Genomic DNA, 23,030 nt, shown 5'->3' on the forward strand with positions numbered 1-23,030 from the left:
CTAGCTCATTAAGAAAAATGATGACAAAATTTATTGCAAATGGAATCATAATTTACTATTAGAAAGGAATGTCATTTCATAAAAGGCTAGCTAATAGTTTCAACTACACAAATTGGCAATTCATATCAAAATCCAAAGGAAGTGATTTTAAAATATTTACAGAGATTAAACTGAGGCTCTCAATGGAAGAACAAATGCATGAATTGGTGGCCAACCAATGTGGGGAAGAACTTGGAATGCCATAACTTTTGATGTCAACCTCAGCTTTTCTAAGCCCTATCTGAATAATGGCCTGGCGCCTAGCTATAAAGTCTAGGGAAGAAGAAAGCTCACCTTTTAGGCTAGTAGTGCCTAGAATGAGATGACTGTATTAGAATCAACTCATACATGTCCTGATCCTCCCCTTCTTTTACTAGCCATGTTGTGCATTAGAATAGCCATAATTTGATGCCAACAAGATCAAAATAAAAATATATTGCACTCGCAAAAGATACCATACTTTAAGCAGTTCAACAAAACTTGTCTACTTCCACAAACCAAAAGAAGATGGGGCTTACCTCAAGCACAATTTCATAGGCCAAAAATTGATTGAATATTGACAGCCACATAATTATATCATATTTGTATTAAAAACGGAATGTAAACGTGACTTTGACAATAAATAATCCATTTTGTTTGAGCTAAATCTAATCCAATCATGTGACTATCAATATCTAATTAATATGATATTTTGCATAAATGTTCTCCGCGGACCCTACAAGGTGAATAGTTTTTCGATCACGGAAATAGGTATTAGTGGAACCGATCTTGGGGCAGAACAGTCAAAGAAAGAAGCCAAAACTGACATAATTACATAAATGGTGGCCACTAACATTTTTTGAAGAAAAAAGAGAAGCTCGCTCAATTTAGTCCCATTAGATGAGGTCTGGGAGTAGTAACGGGTGAATCCATTGAAGATACAAATTTGATTGCCCTTGTATTGATAAATTTCTCTACCCATCAAATTATACTATCAATTTGATGAACACGCAGAAAGAGATTGCACAGAAATGTTGGAAAACACATCAAACAAATTTTAATCATCTAACACAACATCAGTACCAATTGACACCACGTAAATGTGTGATCTCAAGTGTAATACCAAATGAAAAACACAACCCTGTTTTATAAGCACAAAAAGATGTGTGACTTGATGGTAATCGCTCAAAAGATTTGTGCATCCCTCAATTCACTTCACTCCCTTTTGGTAGCCGAATGCAGAATGTGACATTAATGTGTGAATCTCAAGAATAATAAAATAAATGATTGCCCAAACCTCAATTCTGCATTTTTTTCCTGGTTGGTGAAAGTCCTACTCTTCTTTTTTGCGGGTTTGTGATGAATCCTCATCTTCGTTTGGTCTATTCTGCCTTAGACTAGCCTTGGCATTAGCGAGGAATGCAGGATCTGGCTCGTGTTTATCTGAAGGTTCCTTCATCGCCATACATATGTAGAATGCAATGACAACATTCACTGATATGACAGCAAGAAATCCGCTCAATAGCGTTATGGAATGGGAGGACAACTGGGTTGAACCTGTTCCAGATGAATAATGCTTAAATTGCAACAGCAACATGAAATACTGACTCCACAGCTTGAACCACAAAATTTAACATAGAATATCATCATATCCTATTCAGATTCCATGGAACATTAAAATTATAAGATTCAAATTAAAATAGCACGTCGTATTATTAAAAGTATTGGTCCAAATGTAGTAAATGAGAGAGGATTGACCATCTTTTGCACTTTTCTTCATTCAGTTACTATAGTGAAGCCAAACAAAGTGTCTAGAAAGTTATACGTGTATTTTCTCTTTCACATCTTCAGCAAACTAAATAAATCACAAGGATGATGCTAAAATTGATATGACAAGCCAAATACTTTCTTTGATTTAAAAAAACTTGCAAAATGACTTGGGTGATCATTAGCACAACAATGCCAATGAAACCTACTAAAGTCATGTGCGCTAGAAAACTAACAATTTGATTGATTAGAAAATGATACTAGATTATTTAAAATAAAATGATAACCTTTCTAGTTGTGTCCGTAGTTTTAAAATAAAATGACAATACAAAATTAGAAAGGGTTTGATAATATGATTCAGTACTTAAAACTGAATATATTAAGTGATAATCAATTAAGTCTGTTTGATAACCACAATTGATATCACTTAAAATTTTAAGTGCATCTTAAAATGTCGGCTAAGACTTAAGAAAATTGCAAGTTATATGAAACTTACTTAATTTTGACTGAATTAATAAATACTAAGGCCTCGTTTGGCAAGTGGCTTTTTTAGCCAAAAAGTCAACAAGTCACTAAAAAAATCAAAAAATCAACAATCTATACCAAAAAGTCAAAAATTCTCTTTTCTCTCTACTTTTTACACATCTTTTCGTAAAAAGCCAAAAAGTCATCCCAAACATACTAGTTTTTTTTAGCTCATATTTTAGCAAAATAGCCAAAAAGCTACTAAATTAGTCAGTTCCCAAACGAGACCTAAATATAAGTATCAGTATTAACTATTATAAACTCACTACCACCACCACCTTCATGCGGCCACCGCCGCCATCATTGCCAGCACCACCACCACAATGATCACTACCACTACAACTAACACTACCACTACCGCCACCACCACACTACTGCTACCACCGCCGCCGCCGCCGCCACTACTACCGCTACCACTACAACTACCATCATCATCATACCATCTCCCCTACCACTACCATTACCATTACAATATAAAAATTTAAATATATAATTTAAAAATAATAAATTTCAAATTTAATCTTATACAAATCAAATAATTTATTTTTAGTTCAGCACTTAAATTTTTATCAAACGACTTTTTAACTTAATAAATTCAGCATTCAATTTTCAATACTTACTTTTCAGTTTTCAGTTTTCAATTTTCAACTTTATCAAACAGTACCTTAGTCATGAAGCTATTATCCATGAGAAGTTAAAGGCAACAACAACAAAGCAAGATAAGGGAGAAGAGTTAATAAGATAGTTGAAGTGATGGGAGGGATTGGAGGGTCTTGATGCCATGTGGTTAAACGACGAGGAAGACTGGAAACAAGAATCAATGGGCCAAGCGAAGGTTTGTTCACATTTTTTGTGGATAATATTCCCAACTCTATGGATCGAAAAGGGTTATATATGTTATTCATGAAGTGTGGCATTGTAAAGGATGTATTTATCCCACAAAAGAGGCGCAAGGTCAAGAATACGAGGTTTGGTTTTGTGAGGTTTGACTGCCCAGTGGCTAAGGAAATGGCAATTCAAAAAGCAAATAGACTGTGGGTGGATGATAATGCGTTGGAAGTGAAAGAGGCTGAGTACGGCAAGAAGAAAGCAGTTATTAGTGATATTCATCAGAGCCAGGTGCATGATTCCATTAGTCGAAGGTTCGAAAGTGCAAAGGGTGAAGGGAATAGGTTTCAGGTTAAGGACCACAGATCCTTTGCAGAAGTAGTAAATGCAAAGATTAATCAAAACAAAGCAAGTACAACAGTTGCAGTCGCTGAGATGGGAAATGGATGGTTGTATGAGAGTGTTATATTAAGGCTCAAAGCAAACCTCAATGCTCATGAGTTGGAAAAGGAGTTAAAGGTAAGAGGAGTGAGAGATGTTCTGGTAAGAGAAGGAGGTGGTAGAGATGTGGTAGTAACTTTCAATTCAAAGGAAGACATGAAATCTAAACTACCACGATTCTATCCATGGATACATGAGTGGTGTGAATTTATTACTGAATGGAAAGTCGGTCTGCAGCTAGAACAAGAGAGAATGGTATGTTTAAGCTGTTATGGTATACCATTAAATCTTTGGAATAGCAACACTCTAAAGAAGATTGAAAGCATCTGGGGTGAAATTAATTTTGATGATGATGCAAGCCATCCAGCTTCATTCAAATGTGCCAAAATCAGAGTAGCAACAAGGAGTATGGAGCTTATTAATAATGTAATCAACCTGGAGTGTAAAGGGAAGTGTTATCCAATAAGGGTATGTGAGGAGCAAAGAGTAGTATCTAAGGTGGTAAAAGAGGTATGCAAGTGTAAGATTCATCAAGATGAAGAATCCGGTTCTTTCGACATTACCGTTCAAGGGTCTCAAGTCAGAAACAGAGAGGAGGAGGAGAAAGAGAATGACAAGGCAGCTAACTCAGTGGATGAGCTGGACAGAAGGAATGAGTTGGACCATGTTAGTGAGACAAGTCAGATGGGGAAAGAGGTTGAGCTGGACGATGTTAATGGTTTGACACATGCTTCAGCAGTTGAGGATTCATTAATTAAGGCCTTGTTTGTCATCCCCTAAAAAAGTTAAAAAGTCAAAAAGCCAAAAAGTCACTATCCTATTTAAGGCCTTGTTTGGCATGATTTAAAAAAGCCAAAAAGTCAAAAAGTCACTGTCCTATTTAAGTCACATCATCTTATTTAAGTCACATCACCTCTCTAACACATCACTTTAAATCCAACCCATACCCAACCCATATTTCATAAAAAGTTAAAAAGTGCACTTATTTAGATCATCCCAAACCACCCCTAAGTCACATCATCTTATTTAAATCGCATCCCCTCTCTACCACATCACTTCAAACCCAACCCATACTCAACCCATATTTCATAAAAAGTCAAAAAATGCACTTATTTAGAACATCTCAAACAACCCCTAAATGACTTAGGAAAGGTAAATGTTGGAAAAGTATTTGAAAAGGAGGCATTGTTGCTGTTGGAAAGCTTTGATATGGGTGGAAACGAGGCAGGTGTATACACCAGGCTTCATTAAGAACTTTACTGGATTGGGCAAAGATAGACCAGGTATCAACCTTGAGGTTATTTTGGGCCAAGATCAAACAATTAATTGTGGGCTATGTGGGTCTGTGGATAAAATTGGCCCAGATAAAAGTCAAATAAAAAAGAAAGCTGTTGATAGACCCAATGAGAGTAGTAACCACTCTAGGCCAAATGAGAGGAGTAATCATTCTAACCAGAACCATCTGAGGAAGGAAGTTTCGAAGGGGAAGGAGACTTTGAAGGGTAAAGGTAAGATGGGAGAAAAAAGGAAAGGAGGGCATTGCAATCAAATGCAAATGGGCAGATTCTCAGGTTTCGTTAAAAACCTTAGCCATAAAGCTGTGTCATCAAGTAAGAAAGGATCTAAGAACGTTATTTTCAGACCAGCAGTGGCAGCTTTAGCATCTTTATCTTCATCTCATCTTGGTAGCAGCTTAGGGGAGGGAAGTTTAATCCTAAAGGAAGCTCATGCTACTCTTCAAATGGGGAGCTTGTTGGCGATTAATTATCATGGGAATGAAGCAGATGCTTCGAAGATGATTTCAGATATGGAGCTGAAGGGCAAGGGGAGGATTGGTGGAGGGATGAAGGATGTGGTTTGAGCTGTGTCCATAGGAGGCTTCAGAGTTTATATTTTGTTTCCTAATGAAGATACTTTCTTGGAATTGCAGAGGATTGGGTAGGAGGGAGAAGAGGGGAAAGATTAGAAGATTGATTGCTGATAGAAAGATTGATATTATTCTGCTCCAAGAAACAAAGTTAATTAGTTGCTCTAATTTGGATGTTAAAATGGCCAATAGATAAAATGGAATATTTGTGTGTAGATTCAAAAGGCTCATCAGGAGGTCTCCCATGTATTTGGGGTCCTGGGATATTCCAACTCTCAGAATGTTGCAGTAATAAGAGCTTTATTCTAATTTCAGGTAAACTTTTCAACTCTTTTGAGTGTGTTATTGTGAATATATATGCCCCTAATGTAGTGGGTAAGAGAGAAAAGCTTGGGAATATTCTGGGTGGGTTGAAGTCTGCTTTCTCTAAGCCCTGGTGTATAGGTGGTGATTTTAATGAAATCAAAAGTGTAGGTAAGAGGATAGGCTGCTCTAGGAGGGACAGAGGTATGAGGGATTTTAACAATTTCTTTGAGTCTTGTGAATTTTCAGATATCTCTCTTTTGGGTAGGAAGTTCACTTGGTGCAATGCGCAAGAGGGGGAAAAGTGGAGTAAGATAGATAGATTTCTAGCAAATCTACAGTGGTTAGAAGTGTTCAAATTCAAGTTTTGGGGTTTACCTAGATTACTATCAAACCATTGCCCCTTAATCCTAATGGAGGATGAAAGGGATTGGGCCCTAGACCATTTAGATTCATCAATGCATGGATCTTACATCCTCAGTTTTCAGCTTTTCTGGAGTAAAATTTGGAAGGAGGCTAGAGTAGTTGGGTGGGCAGGTTTCATCGTTCATAGTAAACTTAAATTGCTAAGAGAGGCTTTGAGAAAGTGGAATAGAGAAGTATTTGGGGATGTTACAACCAATCTCAAGGCTGTCAAGGAGGAATTGAACAAGCTTGACCTGCTAGCAGAAACAAGAGATTTAGCAGATGTTGAGAAGGCAAGAAGAAAAGAAGTGATAAGTGAGGCTTGGAAGTTAAGTAGAAGGGTTGAATGGATGTGGCTTCAAAAGGCTAGACTTGACTGGGCACTAAAGGGTGATAAGAACACTAGGTATTTTCATGTCATGGCTGCTAGTAGACAGAGCAAAAATGGGCTCAATTCAGTAACTGTTGGAGATCTGAGCCCTGTTTGGTAGAGCTGTGGGAAAGTGCTTATACCTTATGCCTAAACAGCTTATAGCTTATAACTTTCAGCTTAAGCTGATTTCCAGCTTATTCTTAAAGCATCTCATGCCCCACTCAAAGAATAAGCTGATTTCTGACTTCCACAAAGCTATAAGCTATAAGCTATAAGCTAAACCAAACACATCAAAATAGCTTAAATTAAGCTGAAAGCTGAAATAAGCTGTAAATAATTTCTGCCAAACAGGCACCTGGTGTATGAAGATCCTGGGAAAGTCAAACATGATGAGGTATGCTTGCACTTCATCAGACATTTTTCAGAGGAATGGAAATGTAGACCATCACTGGATGGTGTCTTCAAAATAGTAAGGCACAGTCATGCTTTTGAAATGCTCGAATCAGAATTTTCAGAGGATGAGATATGCGCAGCCATCAAAAATTGTGATGGAAACAAGGCTCCAGGCCATGGGTTTAACCTTTTATGCTACCAGAAGCATTGGAAGATAATGAAGGGAGATTTTATCCAATTCATGAAAGATTTTCACACGCATGGTAAATTGGTCAGAGGTATTAATAATTCTTTTATAACATTGGTACCTAAAACAGAATGCAGTGGGATTGATAGATTTTAGGCCTATAAGTCTAGTGGGTTTAGTTTACAAGGTTCTATTTAAGGTGTTATCAAATAGACTAAGGAATGTTCTGCCAGAAATAATCAGCGAGGCTCAATCTACTTTCTTAAGTGGCAAAAATATTTTGGATGGAATCTTAATAGCAAATGAGGTGGTTGATGGGTGGAAGAAGTCAAAGATACTAAAGCTTGATTTTGAAAAGGCCTCTGATTCAGTCAATTGGGAATTCCTATTCTCAATGTTATCAAGATTTGGTTTTGGTGATAGATGGATAGCTTGGATAAGAGAATACATCAGCTAGGGTATCAGTCCTTATGAACAGCTCTCCCACTGAAGAATTCTGTCCCCAAAAAGGGTTAAGGCAAGGTGACCCTCTCTCCCCTTTCCTATTCAATATAGTGGCAGAAGGTTTAAATGTACTACTGTCCAGAGCTCTCGAAAAGTGTCTAATTAAGGGTGTAAGGGGATCATCTTTGCCTTCTCTATATCCGAGAGAGTTTGGTTGTGTTCGTCATTCTGAGGATTGACTACAATGCACTGCGGTGCCATTCAAACAGGGGGCAACTCTCCATTGCCCTACAATGTGTTGCGGTGCTATTCAAACAAGGGACAACTTTCCGTTGCCATGCAGTGTCCTTCAGATAAGGGGCAGTTTTTCATTGTTATGAATCCGAGGTTGTGCATCTCAATAGTAGGTTCCATGCTCATTGAGCAGTGGACGTTTGCAAAAACATTTTTTGAGAATTTTTACTGAGGTTGACTAATTTTCTCGAAAATTATTCCATTTTTCCAAAACTGGACCATTTCTTGGACCCAAAAGGGAAAATTTTCAGTGCTCATGGGGCAAATGGTGTACTTGTGTCCCATTTGCAGTTTGCTGATGATTCTATTTTATTCTGTAAAGTTGATGAACAGGAAGTAGTAAATATCAAGAGAATCCTACGATGTTTTGAATTTGTATCTGGGTTGAAAATAAATTATCATAAGAGTGTGGTTTGTGGAGTAGGTGTGGAGGAAAATATCCTGGTAGAACTTGCTAGCAAACTTAACAGTAAGGCTGGCTCATTACAATTGAATTATTTTAGGATTCCTTTGGGGGCAAATCCTAGTAGGAGGAGGACTTGGAAACCAGTCTTTGATAAAGTTAAAGCTAGATTAGCGGGTTGGAAGAGGAGGTTCTTGTCATTTGCTGGTAGGTTGACTTTGATTAAGTCAGTCCTATCATGCTTATCTATTTACTATTTATCTCTGTTTAGAATGCCTGAGGGGGTAGCCAAGGATTTTGAAAGATTACAAGCTGCATTCTTATGGGGAGGTTTAGATCTCAAAGGAAAAATTCACTTAGTTAAATGGAAGGAGGTAACTAGAAGTATTGATCAAGGACGTTTGGGCAGTAGGAAGGTTAGAATTGCAAATTCTTGTTTGTTACTAAAGTGGTGGTGGAGATCTGCTTGTGAGATAAATGCACTGTGGAGGAGAGTGATTTGCAGTAAATATAATATTAAGGAGTGGCTGGTTACCTATTCCTGGGAATAGCTCTTGGCAGTCAAGATTATGGAATGATATTAGTTCAGAGGCTAACCAGCACCCTTCTCTGATGGAGTGTTTTCGAAATAATTTTAAAGTAAGGGTGGGGGATGGTTGTAGGGTAAGATTTGGGGAGGATGTGTGGTGTAATTCCCATTGTTTGAAAATAGAGTTCCCCAGATTGTACAGCTTATCAAAGGAAAAGCGGGGTTCACTTCATCTGTTTGCAGATTTAAAGGAAACCTCAAGGGAGTGGAACATTTTGCCTAGAAGAGTATTGTTTGAGTGGGAAAGGGCGGAATTGCAAAGATTATTATCTATTCTCTCATCTGGTCCTTCAGTAAGCTTGGATAGAATTGATTACCCAAAGTGGACAGCCACAGCATCAGGTATTTTTTCGGTATCTTCTTTGTACAAGCTTTGTTCATTGGAAGTAGGAAATTACCTTAAGGTTAGTAGATTGCTATGGAATAATGTCTTACCTCCTAACGTTCAGTTTTTTGGCTGGTTTGCTTGGAAACATAAGGTAAAGACCTTTGTATTCTTACAGAAAATTGGGTCCTGTCTGGAGGAATCCGTATTCTGTGTCGTTTCCGTAAACACGATTTGGAGTCGGTAACACATCTGCTCCTTCATTGCCCTTTTGTGTGGAAGGTTTGGTCATCCTTGTTGAAGTGGTGGGGATTACATTGGGTTATTCCTGGCACAGTTGATTCTTTGATGCATTGGTGGGAGGGTGCTAAGTTTAAGAAGAAAGAAAAAGTGTTTTGGAGATCAGTCCTGCTTGTTACTCTTTGGCCTATATGAAAACTAAGGAATGAGTATGTTTTCAATAAGGCAAAAGGTGATGTTGAGGTCTTGTCTGAGCTTATCAATACTAGATTGGCTCTTTGGCTCAGATAATCATCAAAGGAATCGCAATACCCAGTGAGTGATTTTATCTATAATCTAAATCAGATTAGAAGGTGTCTTGGTAGGGGTTGATTGATCCATTGGCTAATTGGCTATTGGTTTTCTTCTGGTTTTTTCGGGGCATCTGTACTTCTTTTTTTCTGTTTTCTTTTTTGGTTGTTGCCTCACCAACCTGGGCTTGTGTAGCAGTCATACTGCGGTCATCTTGGTGCCAACCTAGTTGAGATTAGGTTTGGCTGTATGTAGTTGCTCGCTCTTGCCTTGCTTTATTGATGTATTGTTCTTTTCTTGTTTGCTTTCATCAATAAAGTCTTTTTTTTGCTGATCAAAAAAAAGATAGTTGGAGTGATGACTAGAGTAAGGAGAAGTTATAAACTTTACATGGTTAAAGTTCAAGGCACTATAAAAATCAGGGAGACATAAACAGACACAAGTTCATGCAGGAAGGACATGCCGCGGTACTAAACGACCAAGTTTTGACCATTATATTCACAAATTTTGAACACGGGAGCTATGTAGTTGAACACAAAATCATTGTTCGAGTTCAGGAAAAACCTCCATGACACACCATCAATTCTTAAAGTGTTCTTTCAGAATTTAAAACAGGAAAATATTAGGAAATGATCGAGCATCTTTCAAGATGATAAGATTAAAGAGGTTTACAGACAAAGTAAGCTTACCAGGAAATAAATTATGGTTAAAACCATATAAAATTGCAATTGGAGCTACCCACATAAACATTGAGGCAATGAAAAACTTCTTTATCACCGACGACATTGTTAACTCCAACCTACAAATAAACAAAAATTTGGCATGTCATGTTGAGTATCTAGTTATTACACCGCCCCTTGGGGAAGTCACTATTTATTTACCGAAAAATAAAAACTATTAATTGGCTATTATGAAGCATACATGAGAGAGAGAGAGAGAGAGGGGGGGGCAGTCAATGGAGTTTAGTTAGCTAACTATCATAAATCACATCAAGCATTGAAAATGGAATTTAAAAGTATGTCCTCACTGTTACAAAAAGCTCAAACGAATGGAAATGATTTCAAAAGCAACTAATACAAGAAGCCCAACAAGGTTTTTGAAAGGTGCAAGCATCTTCTGCCTTCATCTTCTGGCACTCTTTCATATATATAAGTAAACAAACTTTATTCAAAAGGAAGACATTAAGAGGATACCACCTGTATACAAAAAGGTTCGATTTCAATGGCAATCCAGCATGGCCCAGAGGTAGCAAGTGGTTACTATTGAGATTGAAGCTAATACCCCTGCTAGCTTCCTACCGAATCCTAATAGGCCTGACTGTGTTTTGGCTACCCTCTAGTAATGGTGAATATACTGTGGCTTCAGCTTGGCAAGCAATTCAAACTGTATTCCCTATCATCCCTTAGAAAAAAATTGGTGTGGTTTCCTCAAAATGTTCCTAAGTGGAGCTTTGTGCAATGGTTTGTTGTTCAGAGAAGATTAGCCACAATGGATAGGCTGTTGAAGTGGGGCATTGTTTCTGAAAACAAGTATGTCTTGTGCAATGGGTTTGAAGAAAATCAAAATCATTTATTTTTTTGTTGTGATTTTTCAGCATATATTTGGATTGTTCTTTTGAGGAGAATTTTTCCTGCTAGAAGATTTGCTGACTTTTGCTGAAGAATTTAGTTGGGCTGCTGGAAATTGTGGAGGTAAGGCTATTACAGCACTTATGATTACAGGTTGACCCTTGCTGGTACTATGTATCATGTTTGGAAGGAAGGGAATAGTAAAATATTCAAGAAGATAGATCTACCTGTTCATGTGGTTTTGGATGGGCTAGTGGGTGATATTAGAGCTAAGCTTAGCTCATTAAGAAATGTGGAATTTTGTCCTAGTGCTAGAAGAATGTGTGATGATTGGGGCATTTCTTCTAGGATTTTCAGTCACTAAGTGATCATACGCATACTATTATTGTTGGCTAGTCTTTCTATTTTTGTTTTTGGCTACAGGGTGGAAGTTTGTTTTCTCCCTTGGCTTTTATATTTTTGATTTCGGATGTATGTTTTTCATTTGTTTGTAGTTGTTGCTTTTGCTTTAATGCAAAATCTTTCACCCAAAAAAAAAAGAATAATTGGAGATCCAATAAATATCGGAATGTGAATCCAAAAACATATATTGAGATCTAAGTTCAGATTTGAAGCAATGATGCAATCAGAATTCAAAGTTCACAACAGGATATATAGAACTTTAAGTTTGTCAAGTCTTTTTTCTTTGTATTGGAGGACTGCCTCCTTGTGTTTTTGTTAGTTAAATGCATGCACTACAGGTTTATGCTTTAAATATTTTATGCATTAAATATTAATATCTAATCCTCTCTAATAACTCCTTAGGGCATCTCCAATCCTCGACTCAAAGCTATGTCAAATTTAAATTTGGGTAAAAAACACTCAAAACACTCTCCATTCCTTGACCCAAACTTACACCAAATTGAGTTTTACTTAATTTTTTACCCAAATCAAGGAAGACCCAAATGTTTACTCTAAATTTTCAAGACTATTTTGTGGCTCTCAAATTTACCACTTCGTCAATAGTAAAGCTTTTGCTCAAAATTTCATGCTTAAATCTGAGTTTGTCTATTGAAGTGGTTCATATCAAATAAAACTTCTATTCAAATTTTTACTCAAATGTGAGTAGAATTTTGAGTAAGGACCGGCGATGACCTAATAAAACATGTGGGTGCAGAAGGTTTATCAGAGCTACCGCACCAGGCATATGTTAGCAGATTCCGCTGATGTAGCGGAAGAGCTCTGGTACACCCTCCTCAACCCTCTCTGTTTTCTTCATTAGACACCAACTACACATTTATTACTATACACAAACACAAATCCTATAATTTATACTCTTAATTTAGCGATTGATTACTTTGAAGGTGGCAATTAATTGACTATGCACGATTGAATCACAGTACAATTTCCTTGTTCAATTTTTTGAAACCAGAGACAGCCGGTGGAATCGAATCAGCTTGAATGCTTCAAAGGTTTGTTCTTCTAAATATTTTTGTTGTGCCCAAATTTTTTTTATTATATTTTTAAAATTAACAGTACTACCAGGCTTGTATTGTTCTTGTTTTCCAAATAAGCCCCCCCAAATTCACAAAATATACAGATCAATAGCAAATTGAAGACCTTAATTACAGGGATTAGGACAGTTAGGATTTGATTTTAGATGGTAATTCTTTCAAGTTACTTAAAAATTAGAGATTCAACATGCAGAGAGAGTGAGTGAGAGAGAGAGAGAGAGGGGGGTTTAGGGTTCGATACCGAGTATGCTCCGGAGTCCCTCGCCGAGGACGGTGGTGATGGCGGCCGCCGCCGACGTGCCTCGCCTCTTCCTCCGTCTGCTTCGACCCCTCTCTCTCTCTCTCTCTCTCCGTTTTTTTTGTCTTATCAAATACAACTTATAGATGAAAAAATTTTAAAAAAAATAATAATAATAATTAGATCAGATCAGAAATCAACAATAGTTTTAGAATTTTCATTCCTGGACATAAATGAATAACAGTTGTTTAAGGAATTGGGTTTCTACTGTTTATGTTTTTATGATCAGTCGGCGGTGGGAACAAAAGCTGATGAAGAAAGCGACGAAGAATAGGTTCTTAACGGAGACTTTTAGACGGAAAGGTTTTTAATTTTTGGATAAATTACAAATATATTCCAAAATTTATTTAAAATATAAATTATTTCTTGTAGTTGAAAAATTATAAATATTTTTTATTATAATTTTTTATTTAACAAAATTAATTTTAAAAAATAAAATTTATAATTCATCTCTTATATAATAATAAAATTATCTAAATTATTAATTAAAATATATTTTTAATATCATTAAAAACTGTTAATTGACTTGATAATTTATTAATAAAAAATGTGATTTGTTATGAAATTAGAAATCTCAAAGTAAAATGTAATTTTCAAAATTACAGGAACAATTTGTATTTTAATCAAATCTTAGAGAATATTTGTAATTTATTCTTAATTTTTTAATTATGAACATATGGCAGCCCATGAAGAGTGGGACACAGAGTTGGGACGCAATTTGAGACAGAAGATCCCAACCCCTCACTCTCTCCGGGGCTTTTTTTTTTTTTTTTTTTTTGTCTTTATTTTTTACCTGTTTCACTTTTAAAAAAACATTAAGCCTTTTTTTTTGGGGGTTAAAAAAACACTATCATAACTTTCTCTTTATTTTTTTAATAATTTTTTAATAAAAATTGAAAAATCAACTAAAATAGTTAGTTTTGAAAAAATTAAAGCCAAAAGAGTTAGAATTTTAAGAAATAAATAATTAAGTGTTTACTTGTAAGTGGAATAAAATAGTGTTCCAAAAGTATTGAATAATTTATCAAGGTCATGTCGTAAACAAATGTAAAAGATGTTTTGAATTTTTTTAAAAAAATATTAAAATGGATTTGATAAATAAATAAATAAATACTCTTTATTTGGATTAATTACATTTTTCATTCTTAAATAATTTAAATAATTTGGTCCATACATTTGAAGTCTAGTTTTAATTTGGTTATTCCTTTTAAATTTTTGTTAAGTGTCCCAAAATTATTAATTTTAACCTTCAATCTCTATGGAATGACCAAATTAAAACTAAACTTAAAATGGCAAATATCCAAAAATTGTTAAAACCTTCAATTTAGACAGAATGACTAAATTGAAATTATATTTAAATTTAAAGTGTAAAAACCAAATTATTCAAATTAAATTATAGAGACTAAATTGAAATTTGAATCAAATTACAATGGTAAAAAGTGTAATTAACCCAATATTTTATTTGTTAACAAAAATTATGTTCAAATTTTTAAAAATTATTTCCTATTCTAACAAAGATAAAATTATATTAAAATGATAATATTTTTAGTGTTTACCACATTTAATTTTATTTTTGACAAAAAAGTATAAGTTTTAAAATCGAAACCAGACTTAGAAATGTGCCGAGAGTTTTTGGTATGTAGAAGTATAAATTCTCTATTGTCTCATTCCAATCATATCATTTTGTATATAATTCTAATATTTTTTATGTATATATATCATTATTCAATGTTATATGAAAATTTATATTCTTAGAGAGAATTTATTTATGAGTAATGTTATTTTTGTTGGACAATCTTCATTGTATTAAGAATAAATAATATTTGTGTACTTAACAACAAACAGAAGAAATAAAAAAGGAGAGAGACTGTTTGATTACAAAAATCAAACCAGTAAAGAAATAAAATAAAACAATAGATTATTATTTTGTTACAAAAACAAAATCAGAATCTGATAAAAATAAATAAATAAAACAAAAAGTAAATTAATTACTAACCTTATGTATTTATTGAACAAAATTCTGATCAAGTCCAGTGTTTAACACTGTGTCCTCAAAACAGATTGATCCTCTCCACGGTACTTTCAGATTCCGGACGTCTATCTCCCAGGATAAAATCATCAACAATGAATAATTGCAGCACTATAAATTATTCGCACAACGAACACATTTTGTATATACACTTTTTCTCATACAAAATTAATGCAGCAAAATGCAGAGATTAAGGATAGCAAAGAAAAACAAAAATTTTGAATGCAAAATCCAAATTTATAAGAGAAAATGTGGCTATTCAAATTTGAATCCAACAGATATGGTACTTGTTTGGACAGTGTTGAATAGATAGAAAATCTATTCGATTTTGAACTCAACAGGTATAAACCTGTTTGATTTGAATTTAAACAGATATGGGTTTGAGTTCAGACAGATATGAATCTGTGCATAAGGTTTGAAGAAGTGCAAGCAAAAGTTGAATTTTTCTAACCAAAATTTGAAATTTAAAACTGAATAGGTTTTATTTTACCAAAAAATAAAATAAAATTCAAATGTTTTTTGCCCAAGAATATAAGTATTGAGTCGGGCCCAGTCTGTAGCGACCCTAATTTTTTTAAGTCATTTATTATTATTATTATTATATTTTATTTTATTTTATTTTTGGTTTTATTAATTGTGTGGTTTACATGAAAATTTAATGTGTTGTTTAGTTAATGTGATATTTAATGAATTTAATGTTGTAATTAATAAATTTAATGTGTTATTCAATTAATTCATATATTTATATATTTATTTTTGTTATAAAAAAAAGAGGTTTATATATATATATATTTAATCTTATATTTATATATATTATAATTATGTGTATTATATAATATATTATAATAGTTTATTTTAGGTTATAAACAAAAGAAAGAAAAGAGAAGTGTTGTGCGGCGGCAAGCGAGACAGATAGAGAGAGAGAGATTGATAATCAAAGAAGAAAGAGAGAGTGCTGTGTGTGTGGCGTGGAAAGAGAGAAGAAAGAAAGAAAAAAAAAATGAAAATATTAGGATTTTATTTTGGTGGTCCTATTAGTTTTTCAAATAATTCTTTGATCTTTAAAATAATATTGTGAGTATAAAATTTATTTTCCTTGATTTATATTTAATTCATTGTTTTTATTTTATTTATTTGATGTTAGTTCGATTTTGTGTTTATATAAAGATGATTAATTGATTTTAATTATTTTGTTTAGTTGTGTAGGTAAGGTTTAGAATTTTTAGTTGATTGATTGATTTTGATTATTTTGATTAGTTGTGTATGTCATATTTACGATTTTTATGAATTTATTTTATGTTTGTAATAACCCTCATGATTATATGAAACTAAAATTAATATGGTTATATGAAATTAAAATTAATTAAGAACCTATAAATAAATTCCTTATACTCCACCCTGACTCCATGGATTGTTGTTTTATTTGAGTAATTGTGAGAAAGAGTGTATAAAAAAAAGTGAGGATTATGAAATTTATTTGAATGTCTTAGGCTTGCTATTGTTATGTTTATGCTCATGTGTGAGATGTTGTGTATATATATATTGTTGACTCATTCTCATGAGTAGACGAGTGTTTTGATTTGCGCGCGTATATATATACTAACCATCCGGAGAATGTGAGTCAAACTCAGGACGATATCCCCGTGCAAGTTTGGCTTCGGAGCGGTGTTAGGTATACGAGAGACACATAGGATATATGTGTAGGTCGGAAGGGGAGGGCCGAAGTGGTGGAGTTAAGGTACAAAAATTTAATTATGAGTTTATTGATTTGTACATCTTGAAAAGTAGTAATCGACCTCAATAAATTATGAAATTTGAGCAGATGCATGTATACGTGATTTTGGACAACTTTTGTGTTGTAGCTTTTTATTAAAAAGATCGACTAGAACTTATAATCGGATGACCTTGGTTATTGTCGGTTTGATTCATTTTGGTAATGCAGATTTTATAGGTTGTTTTAACCCACGAAACGAGCTCATTTTTATTGGTTTCGCGTAAACTAAAGTAAAACATTATTCTGCACACTTTTCATGTTTTGAACTTTTACGAAAAAATTCATCTTATGACAGTTTTTGTTCGTTTTCAGTTTCAGATTTTTTGATTGAATTCCGTCTAGATTTTTAGATCAAGTTTTTCTCTTAACCTGTTCAGTTTCTGTTAAATTTGTTCACGCTGTCTTTTAGGAAATTTGATTCTGTACAACTTTCGTTCTTTGAGTTTTGGTCAATTCAAATTATTTAAGTAGGAAACTATTCAGTAAGTTACTTATGATTAATTTATACTAACATTATTTTTTTTAGGATGGCGGGTCTTACTAACTTTTTATGCAGGGTTGACCCACCATATTTTTATTTCTATTTTGTTTATTTTATAATAAATTTATATTTCGTTGTATACGAACAAGAAACTAAATGCCACCGTATCTCGGGAAACTACCCATTCGTCTCGATGCGATTGGAACTACTTGTCTTGTCCTGTAATAAGAATTAAATGTATTTTTGTCTGTGTCTGGTGGACACGTGGGTGTTAGATCTTGTACTCATATCAGTATACCTGTATACTAACCCGTTTTGTCTCTTGACAACTCGGGTGCGTTCTGTTTGAGCACAGCCGAGTTTTCTTTGTAGGATTAGTAGAGGCTTTGGTGGTGACAAGAAATAACTGTGATCGTAGGACATGTCGTGTGGAGTTATTTTATTTTTCTTGACTGTTATTTTGACTTTGTGTTGTTACTTTAATGTTGGAGGTATTGGTTAGTTATGAAATTATGATGAATGGTTTAGTTGGCATTTAGTTTTTTTGTTTCACCCTTAGGGTTTGGATGATGGAATATTATTGGGATTTAGTCTTAATTTAATATTTAATTGTCCGAATTTTGGGGCGTGACACATTCCGACCAGACTGCGGCGGTGGCGTGCGCGGGTGTTTATTTTTGGGTCCAATGAGTCTTACCCACTTTGCCCACAACCTCTCCCTTCTATAAACTTGGGATGCTGTTTGGGGCCTTTCCAAGTTGCAAACTTAAGCCCTATAAACCCACAAAAATTTGCCCACCAAACCAATGTGGAACAAGCCTTTAATTCAAACCTTTAAGGAATTTCCACAAAAACTCCATTTTCATAGAGTTCACTTTGGTTTCAAATTCGCATTCACCCGATAATGGTTTTGAGTAACCAAATATACTACGTGAATTATAACGCGGTACAGAACGCGTTACCACTTAGACCATCAAACTTTGGGGCATAGGTCTCACTTAAAAAATAGACCAAAGTTGAAAAAAAAAATTGATTTTTCCAAGACCATTCAATGTGTTTCGTTTGAGTTTTTTGGATTAAGTTTTTTGATTTTTGTATTTTTTTATTTTTAGTGAATATTTTTAAAATTTTAAACATTTTTTTTTATTTTTTTAGATGCACCTTACTTAAATGTATCTAAAAAGTAAAAAATTTGTGAAAAATATTTTAAAAAATTAATAAATACATAAAAATACAAAAAAAATGTACTGAATTTTGCATTTTTTTGTATTTTTGGTATTTAGTGAATTTTAAAAAAATATATAATTTTTTTTACTTTTTAGGTATATTTTTGTTAGGTGTGTCTAAAAAATAAAAAAATTGCTTAAAATATTTTTAAAAATTAAGTAAAAACAAAAAAAATACGAAAAATAAGAAAGTAGAATTTTCTGAAAAGTATTTTTTAAAAGATGAAAACAAGCAAGCTGATTTCTATCAATTTTAATCCAAAAGTTAGACTTAATTCCTAAATTCAATTATGTGACAGTTTATTAGAATATTTAAAGCAACTAATTCTATCTTATATATTTCGTAATCAGCAGTCAATTATTTCTATTACACATCTCTAAGCCTTCGTTTGGAATAAATTTTTTTAGATTGACTTTTTGGATATTCTAATTTGACTTAAAAAGTTGTATTTGGAATGATGATTGCCTTTTTTTATAATAGTTTTTTTTATCAATGACTTTTTTTAGGTGATTTGATGGTTTGTGAGATAAAAAATAAAATGATTATGATTTGAATGTGATATTTTGGCTCAATTTGAAAACTTGACTAAAAGTCAAAAGTTAACTTTTAATTTATTTTAAGTCATAATACCATTATACTTTTTTACACATTTTTGTTTTTTATAAAAAAAAAGGGTCAAAAAAACTAACTTTTAGGCCAAGTTTGGGAAGACTAAATAAGTGCACTTTTTGTCTTTTTAGACTAAAAAGTTGAGGTTGAAAATATGAATGTTTGGGTTAACTTTTTGACTTTTTATGGAAAAATGTGTAATAAAAAATTGTAAAAATTAGTTTGTAGGAGAAAATTAGAATTGGGAATTGTGCAGCCGTAATTGTTGACTTTGGTGAATAGTAATGACTTTTTAACTTTTTGAGTAACTTTTTGACTTTTTGGCTTTTTTTAAACTACCCAAACTTGGCCTTAATCAATTTTCTAAAACAACCTTTTGTCTTATTGGTTAAAATAGTTCTTCTTCTCTCTTTTTTATTGACTAATTTACCCTAATCCACATGTCAAATGACACCTTAGTCTAAAAAGTTGGATTGTATTTTTTTTTTCTTATTTATGTGAGTGTTTAGGATGTGACTATTTTAGAGACTTTTAGATTATTTTAATTTTTGTGTTTGGAAAAATAGAATGAATGTTTAATTTTGAATGTTTAATTTTGAAATGAATAATTCCATACAAATATTTTACATGAGAAATAATTTTAAAATTTTGATTTTCAATATCAAAAAACATATGCAACTAAAAAGATGTCATCATTTGAAATGAAATTTTTAATGTTTTTGATACGTGGATAAATAAATAAAAGTGGGAAGATGAACTCTAATACATATTAATTTAATAATTACCAATTAACTTTTGCACATAATAAAAAATAAAAAATAAAAAATAAAAAAAAGGAAAGAAAGAAAAAGCAACATTGGTTACAAGAAGCATTCATTATTTATATATTTTTATCAACAAATTTTTTTTTTATTAATGAATACGGTAGAACATCATGCATCAATAAAAAAAAAAATTGAATGTACAAGTATCGTAGCGAAGGAATATGATCCCAACTGAATTGGCATCATATACAAAGCCCAGCATCCCATCAAGTTGGTGAGCGAAAAATCAAAACCAAAACCAAACTTTAAAATACAACATAAATAAAGTCACCATCAGAGATCCCCGAACAGCAGCAACAGCATATACAAACTCAAAAAAACCGAAAACATGTAACACCAGAACTCCAAATAGAACAGGCCACCAAGACTCTCAACTCCATCAATCAGCACTCCCTCAAATATCACATAAATCTGAGGCATCCAAACCAAACTCATGAAGCACCTCAAAGCACACCCCTCGAAACACCTAACAATCATAATCTAATATGTTCCGAATTGAAAATAAAATCATTTCACTGTGAAAATAGAAGCATCATTATTACTTTAATTATAACTGTTTTTATCTCTTTAAATTTTTTCTATTACATAATAATAATAATAAAGAAAAATCTCTGTTACGTTCTTAAGGTTGCAAATGAGTCACACTGCGTATAGCTTATTTAAATTTAAAAATAATTGAAAAGAATATACATTTTAAAAGGATATAATAATTATAAATGATTAATTTGTAATAAGCATCTTTAGTAATCATGTAATATAGATGATGTAGACTAAACATAAACAAGATCACATAAATAACAGTTCAATTACACCTCCTTACAGCTTAACTATCACATTACCATTTCTTCTTCTACAAACAAACAAACAAACAAGCAACCCCTAAAGCCACCACAATTCCATTACTAGTACTACTAAAACATTACTTGGAAAAATTAATGAAAAGACTGAAAAGGAAGTGCAAACTGATCCAAAAGCCCAGTCACCGGGGTCGCAAGCCTCGGCTCATATGCAAAACCATACAATTCATCACCACCACCGCCACTGCCACCGCCACGAGTGAAAGGACACGGCGGAATCCACAGCCACCTCTTTCTACAAAAATCAAACAAGACTGCCTTATCCGATCCCCGAACCATAATGACGATAAACTCCCCGTGCCCAACACAATCGAACCCGCGGACACCTTCTACCTCCTCAAACTGAACATAAAGTTGCTGTGGCATTCTCTCAATCTCCACCCATGTCGTCCCACACGGTTGCAACCCCCATAGCCTCAAGCTTTTCGGCACGTTGAGCTTGCTCTTCTCCACCGCCGCCACCAGAATCAAACTCCCACGGCTCTCCACCAACCCCGGCGACCTAAGAAACCTCCGCATGGGGGCCTGAATTTTGGACCAATGGTTTGCTGCCACGTCGAAGGCAAGAACACTGAACGGGCTGTAATTCATACAGTAGAATCTTCCGTGGACATAAACCATCCGACCCGATTCGAGGCTGCAGAGCCGGGGAAGTGAGGAAGTGGTTCCCCATATCGAATAGAACCCGCCTCCATCGATATGGAAGCTCTCTGCAGTTAGGTTTTTGACTGCAAATGGCGATATCAAGTCATCTCCAGCGACAACCATGTCAATGGATGAGTTGGTGATAATCAAGCCAATTGAAGGGTACAATCGAGGGCGGAGCGTGGAGGGTATTGGGGTTAGGGACCCTACAAGCGGATTGCAGAGGAGGAGACTTTTTGAGCCAGCCTCCTCTGATAACCAACCAATTAGTCCACAAGAAGATGAGGTTGGTGAGAAACCCGGTGGGACCAGAGCAAAAGAAAGACGGTACCACGAGACTTCGTAAGGGTCAAAAAGGTAACCTTCTGAGTAACCTCTGTTACTGCTACTACCGCTACTACCACTGTTACCACCACCAATAGTATTATTTCTAGTTATGTAGCTCTTGAGATTTTTTTGCTTGAAGAATATGAACCAATGGCGGCGCAACGGGGAGAGTTGGAGGTACAATTCAAGGAAGCTGTTGGAAAACAAGAGTCCATACCATCTCTTGCAGACTGACCGGGCTCGGAAAAAGGCCGGTGGGGGAAGAAAGGCGATGATGCGGTCGACGAGCCGCTGCGGGAGCCTGCCCCATATCCTGCTGTCCATCCATGGACTGGCAATGCCATGAACATTACTACTACTACCACCACCACTGCCACCAGTGAAAGTGAAAGAAATGGGTATTGTGATAGACGTGTTAAAAGGTTCCATATAGTCAGAAATTTTGGTTGTTTCTTGAGAAAACCAATATATAGTAGAAGAGCTATATGTGTGTATAGTCTAGGTCAAAGTTGGTGGGGAATTTAGAGGCTTCTGGGTTTTAGACCTTTGTTGGTGAAAGTTTTGGGATGGGGAAATTAAGGTTGTTTCTCAAATTCAGTGGGAGTGGAGTGTGGTTGTTGAAGGGGCAGATGCTAGGAGACAAGAAACAAAAGAAAAAAAACTTGTTTCTAAGAAGAAAGCTTACTAGTTGCTTTTTTTACTCAATTCTTCCTTGTTGGGCTCTCGTGGATTGTTTGGTAGGGTGAGGGGGACAAGTGTTTTTATAGGACGGGACTGCCCTTTTTTCTTTTTTCTCTCTCTCTCTCTTCTTCGGCCCTTCTAGTTTATAATTCAGAAATTCTACCCATTAATAAAAACGAAACGTTATTTAGCCTTTGTTTGGCAAGTGGGTTGACTTTTTGACTTTTTTAGTTATTTTAGCTTGGGTTAAAAAATTTAGTTTGGGAATGATTTTTTGACTTTTTGACTTTTTTGACTTTTTTTGTGAGAGAAAAGTGTAATGATTATGGGTTGGATGTGATGTTTTGTTTTTTGTAACTAAAATAATCTATTTTATCTTTTGTGACTAAAATAGTCAAAAAAGTCCACTTCAGTTCTTCCCAAACGAACCCTTAGTCTTAAAAATTAAACTTATATTTAAAAAAAATATATTCGAAACCTTCATAAATTTTTTTATAATTCAACTTACAATAATATAATCTGAC

At 34.2% G+C, this 23,030-nt stretch overlaps 2 protein-coding genes across 2 annotated transcripts; both read right to left on the reverse strand.

Moving 5' to 3' along the window:
- Positions 1–950: 950 nt before the first annotated feature.
- Positions 951–13,369, reverse strand: LOC114287947 (uncharacterized). The gene is made up of 3 exons (XM_028231409.2): positions 12,996–13,369; positions 10,383–10,492; positions 951–1,575 (listed from the first exon to the last, which is right to left on the reverse strand). Exons 2-3 carry the CDS (start codon positions 10,477–10,479, stop codon positions 1,352–1,354), a joined length of 321 nt encoding a protein of 106 aa, XP_028087210.1. The 5' UTR covers positions 10,480–10,492; positions 12,996–13,369; the 3' UTR covers positions 951–1,351.
- Positions 13,370–20,762: 7,393 nt separating this feature from the next.
- Positions 20,763–22,478, reverse strand: UFO (F-box family protein). Its single transcript, XM_028231439.2, has one exon. It carries the CDS (start codon positions 22,252–22,254, stop codon positions 20,929–20,931), a length of 1,326 nt encoding a protein of 441 aa, XP_028087240.2. The 5' UTR covers positions 22,255–22,478; the 3' UTR covers positions 20,763–20,928.
- Positions 22,479–23,030: the final 552 nt, after the last annotated feature.

Source organism: Camellia sinensis, chromosome 9, assembly GCF_055761805.1.
Source record: "Camellia sinensis isolate YWXY chromosome 9, ASM5576180v1, whole genome shotgun sequence".
NCBI classification, from domain to species: Eukaryota; Viridiplantae; Streptophyta; class Magnoliopsida; order Ericales; family Theaceae; genus Camellia; species Camellia sinensis.

Coding starts and splice junctions, on each gene's coding strand:
- LOC114287947 (XM_028231409.2), bottom strand. CDS start 10,479: ATGTCGTCGGTGATAAAGAAGTTTTTCATTGCCTCAATGTTTATGTGG. Junction 1,576..10,382: donor TAACCATAATTTATTTCCTG/GTAAGCTTACTT, acceptor CATCTGGAACAG/GTTCAACCCAGTTGTCCTCC.
- UFO (XM_028231439.2), bottom strand. CDS start 22,254: ATGGAACCTTTTAACACGTCTATCACAATACCCATTTCTTTCACTTTC.